Source organism: Ooceraea biroi, unplaced genomic scaffold, assembly GCF_003672135.1.
Source record: "Ooceraea biroi isolate clonal line C1 unplaced genomic scaffold, Obir_v5.4 UnassembledTig38, whole genome shotgun sequence".
Taxonomy (NCBI): Eukaryota; Metazoa; Arthropoda; class Insecta; order Hymenoptera; family Formicidae; genus Ooceraea; species Ooceraea biroi.
Window position 1 is genome coordinate 1 of NW_020825131.1, and position 14741 is coordinate 14741.

The window sequence follows — 14741 nt, forward strand, 5'->3', positions numbered from 1 at the left end:
ATCAATATAATCGAGGATGTGTTTCTTGTTTTCCAGTATGTTAATGATAAATCTCCTATATTGCCTGACCGTTCTTTTCTCGAATATACGCGGTTTAACAGGTCGGCGAGCTGTGCTATGGTGTCGCACGGGACTCCCTCGACGGCGGAATAGGCGCGACCACGTAATTTGTTTACTAGCATGCGCGTGAGGCTACGTTCGGATGACGCGGGTACGGTTTCTTTCGCGCGTCGACATGCTCGAGTGAATTGTGTTACCGTGACGTTGTAGCCATCAAAATGTGGCACTGTTTCGAGGATTTCGCGAAAATACACACGCGGTGCTGGGGGTTCGGCCCAAGAGTCCTGTGATGGGAACATGGCGGGTGTGTTCCAATAATGTGTTGGATTCGCAACGGTCGGTTGTTGCGACAAGGGTAGGGGCTCGGTTAGAGCTGTGGCGCGTAAACGGGCTAATTCGCGTTTCAGCTCGGCGTTTTCACGAAGGGTTTCCTCGGCTGGGTCTTTATTATTCCGTGCATCACGTTCCCGTAGCTCGAGTTCCTTATTCTCGAGGCTGATTCTGATTTCACGTAGGTCGTGTTCGGCTGCGTCTTTCTGCGTTTCGAACTCGTTCTGTTGCGATTCTAGAGCTGCGGCTTGTTCGCGTAACTGTTTTTCCTTATTGCGTAACTGCGATTGAAGTTCTTCTATTTCAGCTTCTGAGAGCGGCTTGGAAGCCTTACTGCGCGTTTCCATGGCGAAACTTCTCGTATCCCACCGCTGTCACCAAATTATGTTACGTCCCGGCTAATCGCGGCTGCAAAGAATGCAGGACTCGGACGTGTAGCACGGGACTAGATCACTGTTTCGGGTTACCGAATCCGAGGATTCTACCCGGGGATACTCGTGATCAGAGTGATTTCGCCAGGAGTGCAGTTCCCGCGGAAGGGTGCCAGGGTCGCTCTTTGTGAAAAATTTCGGTTCAATAAAGGGGTGGCCGATGGCGAATTTATTTGAATTTACTTCCCGCTAGTTATACCGATCATTTCGTTATAACAACGCGTGCATCTATGGCCGGTCGGTAGGTCGTTAATGTGCGGAACAATAGTACAGATTACATCAATCACACGGGGCCCGATGTTCAATTTATGAGTCTCCGTTTTCGCGTACGCGTTATGATAGATGGGTCCGATTCGTGACGATGTGCATTGTTCGCATAACGCGGCTTGTGTTTCGACGTCTTTGTATCCGCGCGTGATCACGCAAAGTGCCATCGGGTTGTATGAAAATGAATCAACCTCATTAGCTCATTAATGGACGACTGCAATACTGTTCTGACCTTTACTTTGAATGAGTTACTTTCATTAACTTATCATTAGAAAGCTGTAGTAATATTCTGAATTTTAACTTGACTGAGTCGATAACTTCATTAATTTATCATTAGGCCGGTGTAAGTTGAGAGGTAATAGTATGATAATTTCACTTACCCAGGGGTTCTTGGTTACTCTCGATCCAGCGCTGTACCTTGATCTCTTGTGCCAGCCTATCGTAATGAGTTCGGCGAGGGTCCCCCTCGGGAATATCTTGGCACAGAGGGTACCGCAGGTTGCATGAAATGGGGACCAGTCTCGTTGCCCACGTGGCTTCGTTGCTTCCGTTCGTGATTAGAATCACTCGATGTGATACGACAGAGTGGCTGGTCACTCTCGGTTTCGTGAGTCGCGTTGTGATCGAATTATTGTTATTCCTGTTAGTGTCACGGTCGCGTGGTCGGAAAAGTGCCTCGTACTCTGGGTCAATGTAGTGAGGCTCGATGCCGTAATACTGCGAGACGACGGTGTTCACTGACTCTAAGTTAGAAAATATACGAGCTAAACGTCTTGCTCGGTGTTTCTTTCCTCCTCGTCTCGTTTTCGGCATTAGAACTTCGTCATTTATGCAAAAGTTAATGTTAAAAACGTGCGCGCCTCAGTTAGGGCGTACCTTGTGATGAGAGTGGTGCGGAAAGGGATTCGTTACCGAGTGACCGTCCCGTGCGTTGTCCGCACTGTAAGACTGTCAGCTCAGCGGAATGAAGACCAACGTGCGTTGTCCGCACTGTAGGCTCGTTAGTTGGTTGCACACACACACAAACACAATGACCGAAACTGAGGTAGCTGCGTAAAATTTATAGTCGCTGAATTATGATCAAATCGGCTTGGTGGTCAAAAATAAAATAAATCGTAAATTCAAGCACACAAAATACATATATTCTAAATAAAATGAATTGGTGGAAATACAATTGTTCTTACAAAATTTAAGTTAACTACTACGGTTATTAATGCTAACGTCTAACTCTAAGATAACTTTGAAGTACTAGTATTGAAAAATATTCTAAGTCGAGATACGAAGGTTGAAAAAAAATATTCTAAGTCGAGATACGAAGGTTGAAAAAATATTCTAAGTCAAGATACGAAGATTGAAAAATATTCTAAGTCGAAATACGAAGGAATGGAAAAGTTCTAAGTTCGAATTAGAGATTGAAATAGAAAAAGGCTAACCGTGGCCCTTGAGTGTCGAGTGAACCTCTTGGTTCGGAGTCGCGAGTCGAACTGCAATTTTCCGGTCCTGCACTGAGGTCCTTTGTTTTCGGCGGCTCGGTGCTGCGGCGGTTCGGTAGTGGGGGTCCCCTCTCTCGTGAGAGTGGGTTGGAGAGTGGGACGTCCCTCGTGGAAGTAGGAGTACCGACAAAATGGCGGTTCCGAGGTGCGTCTTGTGCGCGTCGTTCGGACCGTTGAGAGAAAAGAGAAAGTTCGATTTACCGGGACGTGACAGTTTTTACGTTTTAGATAATATATATATATATATATATATATACGTGACTACATTAATTAAATAATCTATCATAAGTATAACTAAGTTATACATATATATTGTTTTTGTCTTTTAATATTTTCTTTTCCCTTTATATATGTTAATATATTACTTCATATATTTTTATATTAAAACTAGTATCAAGCTAAAGCTTTTACATAATAATGTGTCGGTTAGGTTGCAAGTAAATAATATTCTTGTTATGTTAATAACAGACTACTGTACGTAAGCCTGTGGTTAATAATAAGTAGTGAAGCAAAAATGTAAGTATCAATGCGCTTAAAAATAACTATCATGGTTATACATTAATAATTAATATTGCAAATAAAAAAAATTAAAAATGGGTGTGAGGTGGACGCCTGGACGTCACAGCGGTTTCTTGGCATGTTCAGCCCGGATTTTCGCGTTGCTATCCAGCAGAACGCGAGATCGTTCCGTAACTGTTCTTCCGTCGTCGTTGAATTTTTCTATTCCTTTGTCAGTCGTGAATCCAGCGGTCTTATGTCAGTTTGGCATATCAGTTACTATTGTCGCCGAGTCCTGTTCGGCCATTTGTAACGTGCTTCGAGTGAGCGACAGTCGCGATACAGATCGGTAAATCGTGCACAGATTTATGAATTGATACTTTAGAAAAGTATCAATATTCTGAATATTGTTGCACATGTACGCGACTTATCATAGGGTAGTTGCAGACTCAAGCCGTTGATTTAACTAATGTTAACGAGTCGCTGAGCAATCGCAATCAGATCACGAATCGATGCAATCGATCATAGCGTCGCTTGTGCTCATCATGCACTTAACAGTGTCCAACCAGATTACATGTGCTGTCAACGTAGTGTCACGTCCGGGGAAGTGAGAATGTAGACGATCAGGTACCTGTCCCAAATCTATCCCTCAGGTGATTTGATTTCAGGTGCTCTCTTTTGATTATGGGTCAATCTGCATACACCGACTTTACCCGGGAATGGAGAGAGCTTGCGATTAACTCTTACGGTGATGAAATTGTGATTGTCAAAAGGTAAATATTGTAATCAATATTGATTGTAACTTGATATCTCTCTATTATCTAATATATGAAAACTGAATTTAAATTATTATCTCTCTTATTTCTTCAACAAAATTATGGTATAAGAATAGGAAAATATTGAAAAGAAAATCGTAGCGTTATGTCGCTGTGTAGTGTATGACGGTGGTATAATATGGAAATAAGGGAGTCGCTTCGCTCTTACTAATGGAAAAATGAAAAGGATGAGCAATAATAATGCTCATATGCAAAGGATTGATAAAATAAAATATCTCAAAAGGAAAGTAGGCAGGTTACTATGCCTTTCTTTAAGTGGAATGTAACACAAAGTAAGGAGACGAGCACTTTTATGCTCATACACGGTGATGGAGTTGAAGAATAAAATAATAATTTAAAACAAATTAATATAGATTCTAATTCGTTATTAACTGTTATTCATAATTTCGTAATGCTTTATTTGGTAATTAAATAAAATATACCTCCTGTGACTAAATTGAATGTATCAGGTAGAATATATAATGATTTGGTCAGACGTAGTATACATAAGGAATTGGTCAGACGAATGAATCTATGTTCGTGCTTAACAATACAATAAACGAAAATTATGTAATTTATTAAACTTAAATCTTGTTAGTGATATACTGTAACCAAGATTAAAATTATTAATTCACCGTGCACTGCCTTATGGTAAGTCAGCAATTCCTTAATATTGTCACTAGCGTAATTGTCACTAGCGTAATTGTCACTAGCGTAAGTCGTACTATTGTCACTAGAGTGAGTTATTAAACTTAAATCTTGTTAGTGATATACTGTAACCACAATTAAAGTTATTAATTCACCGTGCACTGCCTTATGGTAAGTCAGCAATTCCTTAATATTGTCACTAGCGTAATTGTCACTATCGTAATTGTCACTAGCGTAATTGTCACTATCGTAATTGTCACTAGCGTAAGTCGTACTATTGTCACTAGTGTGAGTCGAACTTTTTACCATGCTCACTTGATTTAAGTACACAAATGTAATAAACTTGTAATGCAAATGTTAAATTAATGTTTATAATCGAATTATCCTTCAAATAATGGTATGATTTGATTTTAATTCACTTAAATATTAAATACGACTTAATTGTGTAATGAGGCATATATGTTCGTATACCGAGCTAAAGGATGAGAAAATGGCGGCTATACACGCCGTGGTATATGACAGGTATGGAAGCGAATGTTCGCTCTCGACTGTTTTCAAAGGATAACTCACAGCGAATGAAGTCGCTGTTAATGGTATTCAAAAGGGAAAAAGCGATTTAACGCTTTAAATATAATTGAAATAAATGGGTATGCCTCGCACAAATAAATTGATATAATTAATGCATTCATGCACTATATATTCAATATAGGATGACGCTTCGCTGCGAATTTACGCTGGCGAGCGAGTCTGAACAAAAGTTAAAGTTAAATTATGGTTAATTGCAACTGTTGTACCACTAACATTATTCTCAATGATTAAACAATAATAATTGAAGGGTATATTTAATGAACAATTAAATTAATCAAAAGTTTATTACTAAATTCAAGTGTAATATAGAAGTTGGTTACAATATGAATATATGTGTTACTTGAAATAATTTTATTCGCAAATGTCATATAAATCTGAACCCTCAGGCCAGTAATTGTTTCACAACTAATTATAATTCGAAAATATTAAGTAACTGTAAATATAATAATGTATTGAAACTTTATAAATCTGTCAAAATGTGTAGTATGTATATGGAGTACAAGTATAACGTTCCATAAGAGCAGCGAGTATAAAATAATTAAATAAATCTACTCACAAGCGTTCGCACAAATCTAACCCTCAGGTCAGGAAGCACTTGATGATGTAGCAGCAAAAGAATAAGTCAATCAGACTTTGGTAATAACTCAAACTTCACTGGCTCTACGTTATATTTTACGCTTAGTTAGCGAATTTACGCTAGCTAGCGACTCCAATAATTAATTAAAAGTAAGTGTAGTCTAAAAGGGTCGTCAAAAAGGTACAGTGTAAAAGGTGTGTGTAAAAAGTGTGAGTCTAAAGTGTGAGTCTGATTCTCTGGCTGCTGCATCACGTTATATACTCAAAAATTATGATGCTTGGGGACAGGGTCCCTGTAGCTCGAGAAGGGATTACAATAAGTGGGGACGCTACGGTTAAAGCAAAAACTAAAATAGTAGGGAGGCTCTGCCCACTTAACTCATTGGTTCTTCGTTTTCGAAGATTCTTATGGTGGGATCGAAAACTTAAGTGGTGGGATTGGTCTCACGGTGCGTCTAGTGGGGACGATGAGCTCAACGGTGAGCTCAACGCTTACAAAAGATAAACGTATTTTGACGCGTAAGTTCAACATGAAATTCGCAGTACAGAATTATCGCTCATCTGTTATGCTTTTTAATCAACCGGAGTTTCTCCGAATCAAATGGCAGCTGCAACTTCCTGCCGATATGTCTTGCTCGAGATATCTATTCAACCTTTGATTAAGACAGCGGTCTTGGATTATTATTTCAATCAGGTGCCGACAAGTCACCGTCTTTTACAATTAGTCATCATGAAATAATATTCCTTCGTGAATTTAAATCTTTATTCCTTTGTTACTTAACGCTGTGTTCACTGTCTTATTCAAATTAATATTTAAATAATTCTGTAATGCTCACAAATTTAATCCTTAAAATTATAACGCTTGACATATGCATCTTATATGCTCCTAGTCTTATGCATGAATTATTATAAGACCCTGCATACGTCTACTTAATAATATAACGCATTCAGTGAAATAATAATCATTATAAATTATTGTAAAATCAATTATTGGTATCATGAGCCTTTAATAATGTAATTAAATCATCTAAAATTATTATTTCAAGATTTCATTCTAATAAACTTATAAAATCTCACTCAACCAATAATTGTCTTATATATATAGGGATGCCTATATATATAGATATACACGTGTATGTACTTGCACGTCTATTCTTTGGTTATTATAAAATTAGTAATAAAGCAACTATTGGTGTGCCGGGTTTAATATTATAATTAAACCGTATAAAATTATTATTCCAATACAATGTTAGTCTTAATTAATTCATAAAATCTTAAATAACCAATAATTCTTTTATGGGTTATATGCACATATATAAGTGTGTTCGTATATGGTGTTGTTAATATACTTAATTATTAACAGATTAAATGCGTAATAATTATATACTTAAATTAATGCTCAGTAACATAAAATATTCCATTAAATAAATTCAATAATCCTTACTATGAATGTAATACCATGTGTAATATACTTTTATTCATAATTAATTAACGATTTATTCTTTTCTTAATATTTTTGGGTTAAACAACTTATTTCCTTTTATATTAAATTGTTCACTAATTGATTTTGACTTTAATTGTTTTTAACTTTGTAACTTCTAAACTATTAATATTTCATTAAAACTTTCTACACTATAAATATTGAAAAATAACGCTGATTTGTTTAACAAATAGTGACTTTGCAATTTTTGTGGTTTCTCAATGATCCCGTGGTGCGATAAGAAAAATTTCATCACAGGTACCATCAGCCTAGCTAAAAATGATGATTCCCAAAAGTTGTTGGTCACTTCCGTAAAAATGATTATTTTCAAAATCTGAGGTCCCTATTAGTTTCCTCTTATGACCTAGATGCTTCAATATAATTATAACAAATTATTTCCTTACGGTTCAAATTTTAGACCCAAAAAATTTAGTAAAATTTTATTGCAATTTCGTAAATTTAAATACGTACTTCTTTTGACTAAGATTGTAGACAAATATTCTACATTCTTTTACTTATAAAATGTTTCTCCTTTTATGTTATAAAAATAATATTAATTTTTCTATACGATAAATCACTTCAAATGTGGTAATACAATTTACTACACTCACAAAACTATTTCATTGTATAATAAAATTAATTCCAAAATTTACTCCTTTAATTGTTATTAATAACAACTTATGACCTTGTACAACAATCAACACCAAATGTCTCCGTAAATTATAATAACTATCAAAGCTACACCGTCACTTAATAAAACTCAATTCCGCCGGCATTATTTTTACTCTTGTCTTAAATAACTAATTGATTTTTCCTGTTTTTATATAATAACCGACCCTATTGGTTTTAACGAAAATTACCTACTTGCAAAGGACTTTACTATAGTATAATAAAATCCATTTCAAATCCATTTGTTTCTTTGTTATAAAAATAATTAAATATTTTATCCTGTCAAGAACCCAAATGTATTAAGCCAAATTTGTAATACTTATCAATGGCTATATAACCATATAATAAGATATATTTTTAAATTAATTCTTTCAATTATTACAACTAACATTAATACTTTTTATATAATAAACAATATTAAGTAGCTCAATGGTTTTGCTACACCTATAAAAACCTTCATGGTATTACAGTTCAAACGATCTTAAATATTATCAATCTCGTAATATTATATTATAAATCTATCAAATTATTAATGATAAATGTTTCAAAATTATTTTATTTAACTGCTAGAGTATATAAAACTGTTTTTATATATTTTACTGATTTTATGTATGTTTTTGTGTTTTTATGTTTCAGAAAATATATATATATATATATATATATATATACGTGACTAAATTAATTAAATAAATCTATCATAAAGCATATAACTAAGTTATACATATATATTGTTTTTGTGCTTTTAATATTTTCTTTTCCCTTTATATATGTCAATATAATTACTTCATATATTTTTATATTGAAACTAGTACCAAGCTAAAGCTTTTAACATAATAAATTTGTCGGTTAGGTTGCTAAGTAAATAATATTCTTGGTTAGGTTAATAACAGACCACTCTACGTAAGCCTGTGGTTAATAATAAGTAGTGAAGCAAAAATGGTAAGTATCAATGGCACTCAAAAATAACTATCAGCGGTTATACATTAATAATTAATATTGCAAATAAAAAATTTAAAAATGGGTGCGAGGTGGACGTCAGGACGTCACAATAGCAGCCGCTTGAAATTAAATATCGCTTCTGTAAAACAATACCTTGGTTACTAGAAATTTGTTTATATAAACATATCTTTGATAGCAGCCGGGTACCGGCGCTCGGAAACAATCCCATGGTTCGTTCCAAATATGTTGTTTACGTACACGTGTCTGCAACCGGGTATCGGCGCCCAGAAGAATTTTAATGGATTTTTATCTATATACAATCTCACGCGCGGTAACATCTTTGTCTCATTGATAGCAGCTGCATATCGGCGCTAGACAGTATATTATTACACGTATCGCATACCATGGTTCGTTCCTAGAAATTTGTTTATATTGAAACGATCTATCGTTATCTCGAGCGCGGACCAGCTCGTCGGGACGGGTTCGAGGATAGGTCCGAGATAGTGAACAACGAGGATTTTGTTTAACAATAATAGTTTATTACTTTGTACAGATATTTACAATGCACTCTTCTGACAAGGAAAGGTATGGAACCGTCCCCCTCCGATTTTGATGAACTTTGAATATGTTGTTTTCCAGCTCAAAATAAGGGACACGTATTTTTTTATACGTGCCCTAACTCACTTTTAGGGGGTTAAACACCCCTTTGAAAAAGTCGGTGTTTATCTTTCGAGGCGAATATCTTGGAAATTATTAAAGATAGAAAAATTGTTTTCGAATAAAAAATGAATGGCTTTGAGAGTACTTTAAAAGAGAATAAGGAAAAAAATTGTTTAGTTTTTTATTTTTTTAAATACCCCCACCACTCATCACTTTTTTCAGAATTTTGAAATTTTTTTATCACCAATAGAAAGCTTATTTTTTTACGAATTCAACCATGTATAATAAAGTTGCGTTCCGAGAAATCATTTTCGAGAATTAATTACAAACACCTCCGTATATACGCTATTTGTGCCCGTCCATGTGACCGATTTCTTTACGCAACACATTTTGTCCGCATCTTCTCTTAATTGTTACAATTTTTCTATCTTTAATAGTTTCCAAGATATTCGCCTCGATCATAACTGGTAAAACATATTTTGTAACGAACAAAAGAGAACTTTAATATGTCAAAAGTCAAGTTGAATGCGTCGTGTAACAGATTACTATGCGGCGAGACAGACTAATTTTAGATGCTTCCTTCATTAATAACAATAGACGGATAGATGTATACATTACATGTTGCACTTATTTATTACTTATTGTTTTAGGTAGAAATGATATTAATATCTTAAGACATCATAGATCGCAGCTATTTCTATAACTTTAATTTAAAATCTACGGAAAAGATGAAATAGGTGGAAAAATTGAATTGTAATAGAACAATACAAGAACGTTGTAAGTGATATGAAATAGATAGTGTAGACACACACACACACACACATATATATATATATATATCATTTGAGCAATAGTATAAAATGCCGTCACTGCCAGCGTTACTCTAGTACGTTACATTGTCTTATCGTGTACTATTATCAGTGTGAATTATTAATAGCTACGAGTAATAGGTATGTATTGATATTTTGAAAATGTCTACTAATCTTTATATGTTTTTTTACAATTTTACACTTTTATTATTTTTTGTCAAATATAATATAAATTTATATTAGTCATGTTTTTCTTACAGTATAGCAAAGATATTTCTTGGTACTTCGGATCTTTTGTAGAAAATATGTAGAAAATACGCAGACGTTTATGTATTACGTTATTCAACTTCTTTATTGAAACAGACCTCCCTTGAAAAACAAAGATTTTAAAAAAGGTACACAATACTATGTATGCTTGTTATTAAAATGAGAATAAAATAAAATATTTATTTAAATGCCGTATTATAATGTAAATACAATAAAATGTGTTACTATTCTTTAAACACGATTATTAATTATGTTTTAAACATGCATGCATGTATGTACGTAATTTATTATGTATAATTTTTAAAGCAAAATGCAATTCAATCCGAGAAACGTCATAATACTGCTGTTTACTGCTGCTACTTTTAATTTGCCACAAACTCCTGTTACAAATGAGGAAGTGGAAGTAAAAGAGAAAATAGAAAACATGCTGCAAAAAATGTACGAGGATAAATACGAAATTGAAGAAGATTCTCTTGATTTTGAAAATTCATTTGATATACCTGAAACAGAACCAGTAGCAGAGGAAGAAGAAAATGAAAACGAAATAACATATGTAAAGGAAATGATATGTGTAAATGATGATATTCCAATTGAATATAAAAGAAATGCTGTTGAGTTTTGGAAACCTGTTAATTCAATTAAGACAAAACCTCTCGAGTCTGTGAAACATAGATTTCGGAAAGTTACATCCTTACGCCAATTACGAAGATGGCAAGAACAAATGAATAGAGGTGGAACTAGATTGCAGAAGCTGAAAGAAATTGCATCATATACATTAGAGAAATTCAAAGAAGGTCTTGAGAAAGGAGTAATTATTCACGACACTGATATTACTCGATGGGCCCTGAAAGCGCAACAGGAAATAAATGCACCAGGATTTACAGCATCAATTGGATGGGTAAAAAGATTTAAGCTAGAACATAATATTGTTTCCCGAAAAATTACAAAATTTGTTACAAAAAAGACTTTGCAATCAAAAGAAAATCTGATAACCGAAAGCAATAGGTTTATTGAGAATGTTAAAGATTATATTACGTGCTATGGACTTGAAAATGTTTATAATTCAGATCATAGCGGATTTCAATTAGAATTTCACTCTGGTCGTTCTTTAGCAATCCAAGGTACAAAAAAGGTTGAGTGCACGGCACAGTCGATATCGGCAACTACACATAGTTACACTATACAACCAACAATTTCAGCTGATGGTAGATTATTATCGCCTCTTTTTATTGTTTTAAAAGAACGCACTGGATCATTCGGTCCGAGAGTACAAGAAGTAATGTTTAGAGAAAACAATATTTATGTTATGGCTTCTCAATCTGGAAAATTAACATCACATCATTTTGAGATTTGGTTAAGAAAAGTTTATTTTCCAAATGTTGGTTCTAAATCGGTTTTGTTACTGGATTCTTGGAGTGGACATTGTCCAAATGTAATTGCAAGAAATAAACCAGAATCTGCAGAAGATGCATTTTTTCTAACTATACCAACAGGGACAACGGGTCGAAAACAACCATTAGATGTGTATGGTTTTCACTTGTGGAAAAATTTTATAAAACATTTTTCGGATATTGTCATACTTCTAGATTTAGAAATCAACCTTCATTCGCGAGATGCCATTTTAAAATTACAATCATTAACACATTTTCAATTTTCATCACCAAGATTTAGAAATGTATTTAAATATGCATGGTATAAAAGCGGTTATATAGAACATAGACCAGCGGAATTTGAAACGCCAGTTGACTTTTGTTTTAAAAAAAATTTTTAACCGACATGCGATGTTTGCGGCGGCATTGCTATAATTACTTGCGCATGGTGTAAGAAATCTCTTTGTATACAACATTTCTTTCATGACCATCATCTTTGTTATAATTTTGACCAATAAATATTTACATTATTCCAAATTGTATTAACAATTTGTTTTATTTTTTTTTGTAATTTTGTTTCAATATTGTTACACAATACATTATATTACATATTACAACAAAATTGTTTATTTTCATCAATAAAAACATTGATAAAATATATATAATTTAATAAACAAATATATAATATAATATATGTGTGTTTATTTCTATTTTTCCCTTATACTATTCCTCGACTAAACTAGAAGATAGGTGCAGACTTCCATTACCAGGGATCCCATAGCACATGACTGTACTTCCTCGTCATTACCGTACTCCTTTTACAATTAGTTGCAAACTAAAATTGTAAGTTAAAATTGTAAGTTAAAATTGTCAAAAATTACTATATTTTGATACATATTACTTTTTTATTTTATTATTTAAATTATATAAGTATTTAAAGTTTAGTTACCTTTCTTGAAAAAAATCTTAATTTTCATTTACGAATTATTCATCCTGACTCATCGATGACTTTCATCTCTACTATCTCTATTACGTATAAATTCTACACGATTTCTTAACTGTCCAATATCTCTGCTATGCTCTCCAGCATTATGAACAGATCTGATCTTTGTTCTATTTTCTAATAAACATTTTAATAAATATTCTCTGCCATAATGCTGCTCTTGCCCATTAATAGCAAAAGGTCGTACAAAACATACTGCGATAATAGTACACGATAAGACAATGTAACGTACTAGAGTAACGCTGGCAGTGACGGCATTTTATACTATTGCTCAAATGATATATATATATATATATATATATATATGTGTGTGTGTGTGCGTCTACACTATCTATTTCATATCACTTACAACGTTCTTGTATTGTTCTATTACAATTCAATTTTTCCACCTATTTCATCTTTTCCGTAGATTTTAAATTAAAGTTATAGAAATAGCTGCGATCTATGATGTCTTAAGATATTAATATCATTTCTACCTAAAACAATAAGTAATAAATAAGTGCAACATGTAATGTATACATCTATCCGTCTATTGTTATTAATGAAGGAAGCATCTAAAATTAGTCTGTCTCGCCGCATAGTAATCTGTTACACGACGCATTCAACTTGACTTTTGACATATTAAAGTTCTCTTTTGTTCGTTACAAAATATGTTTTACCAGTTATGATCGAGGCGAATATCTTGGAAACTATTAAAGATAGAAAAATTGTAACAATTAAGAGAAGATGCGGACAAAATGTGTTGCGTAAAGAAATCGGTCACATGGACGGGCACAAATAGCGTATATACGGAGGTGTTTGTAATTAATTCTCGAAAATGATTTCTCGGAACGCAACTTTATTATACATGGTTGAATTCGTAAAAAAATAAGCTTTCTATTGGTGATAAAAAAATTTCAAAATTCTGAAAAAAGTGATGAGTGGTGGGGGTATTTAAAAAAATAAAAAACTAAACAATTTTTTTCCTTATTCTTTTTAAAGTACTCTCAAAGCCATTCATTTTTTATTCGAAAACAATTTTTCTATCTTTAATAATTTCCAAGATATTCGCCTCGAAAGATAAACACCGACTTTTTCAAAGGGGTGTTTAACCCCCTAAAAGTGAGTTAGGGCACGTATAAAAAAATACGTGTCCCTTATTTTGAGCTGGAAAACAACATATTCAAAGTTCATCAAAATCGGAGGGGGACGGTTCCGTACCTTTCCTTGTCAGTGCGATACTCAGGCTTCTCAGATTTTTCTCAGTGATAGTGACTACTCATTCGCGGCGCTTGATGTATCAATAATATCGGTAGAGCCCGTGTACTTCTCAGGTGGCCACGTGCGGTGCACGTGTGCCGCGATCTCGGGGCATTTCGAACCTTCGAGAACACTCATAGAAAAAGACTTCTCATACAACGCGACTTGCCGCGTGAACCGCTTCGGCGATTAGCGTGTTTACTTCGCGTCGACCTGTATATACTGTACATACGGCGTTTTACGAATAAAGACAACTCATAAATTACACGCGCTGCGAGTCATTTCTTTTTGCCCGTTGTGACGTCCATCTCACTGCGAAATCTACCAGCCTAACTCGCGTGTTCTCAAACACAACAAAAAGTTTAAAAACATATTTATTATAAAAATCATCAAAACTCTCTCTCTCTCTCTAAAAATGAAATCAATTGTTAACTAGCCAAGTACCTAGAAGTACTTAGAAATACCTAGAAGTACCTATTGTATTCAAAATATTTCCCATGCATACCCTCTTATCGCATGACGACATTGAAGTACTTAGCGTGCCGCGGTCGTATTGGACATATCTTCTTGTAAATATCTTACAAATCTTATAATTACAT

General features: G+C 34.1%; 1 protein-coding gene across 1 annotated transcript; it reads left to right on the forward strand.

Moving 5' to 3' along the window:
* The first annotated feature begins 10642 nt into the window (after positions 1-10642).
* On the forward strand, positions 10643-11604 carry LOC113563510. Its single transcript, XM_026975173.1, has 3 exons — positions 10643-10658; positions 10837-11442; positions 11598-11604. Exons 2-3 carry the CDS (start codon positions 10841-10843, stop codon positions 11602-11604), a joined length of 609 nt encoding a protein of 202 aa, XP_026830974.1. The 5' UTR covers positions 10643-10658; positions 10837-10840.
* The last annotated feature ends 3137 nt before the right edge of the window (positions 11605-14741 follow it).

What these genes read in the sequence shown, in the direction of transcription:
- LOC113563510 (XM_026975173.1), top strand. Translation starts at nt 10,841, where the DNA reads ATGCAATTCAATCCGAGAAACGTCATAATACTGCTGTTTACTGCTGCT.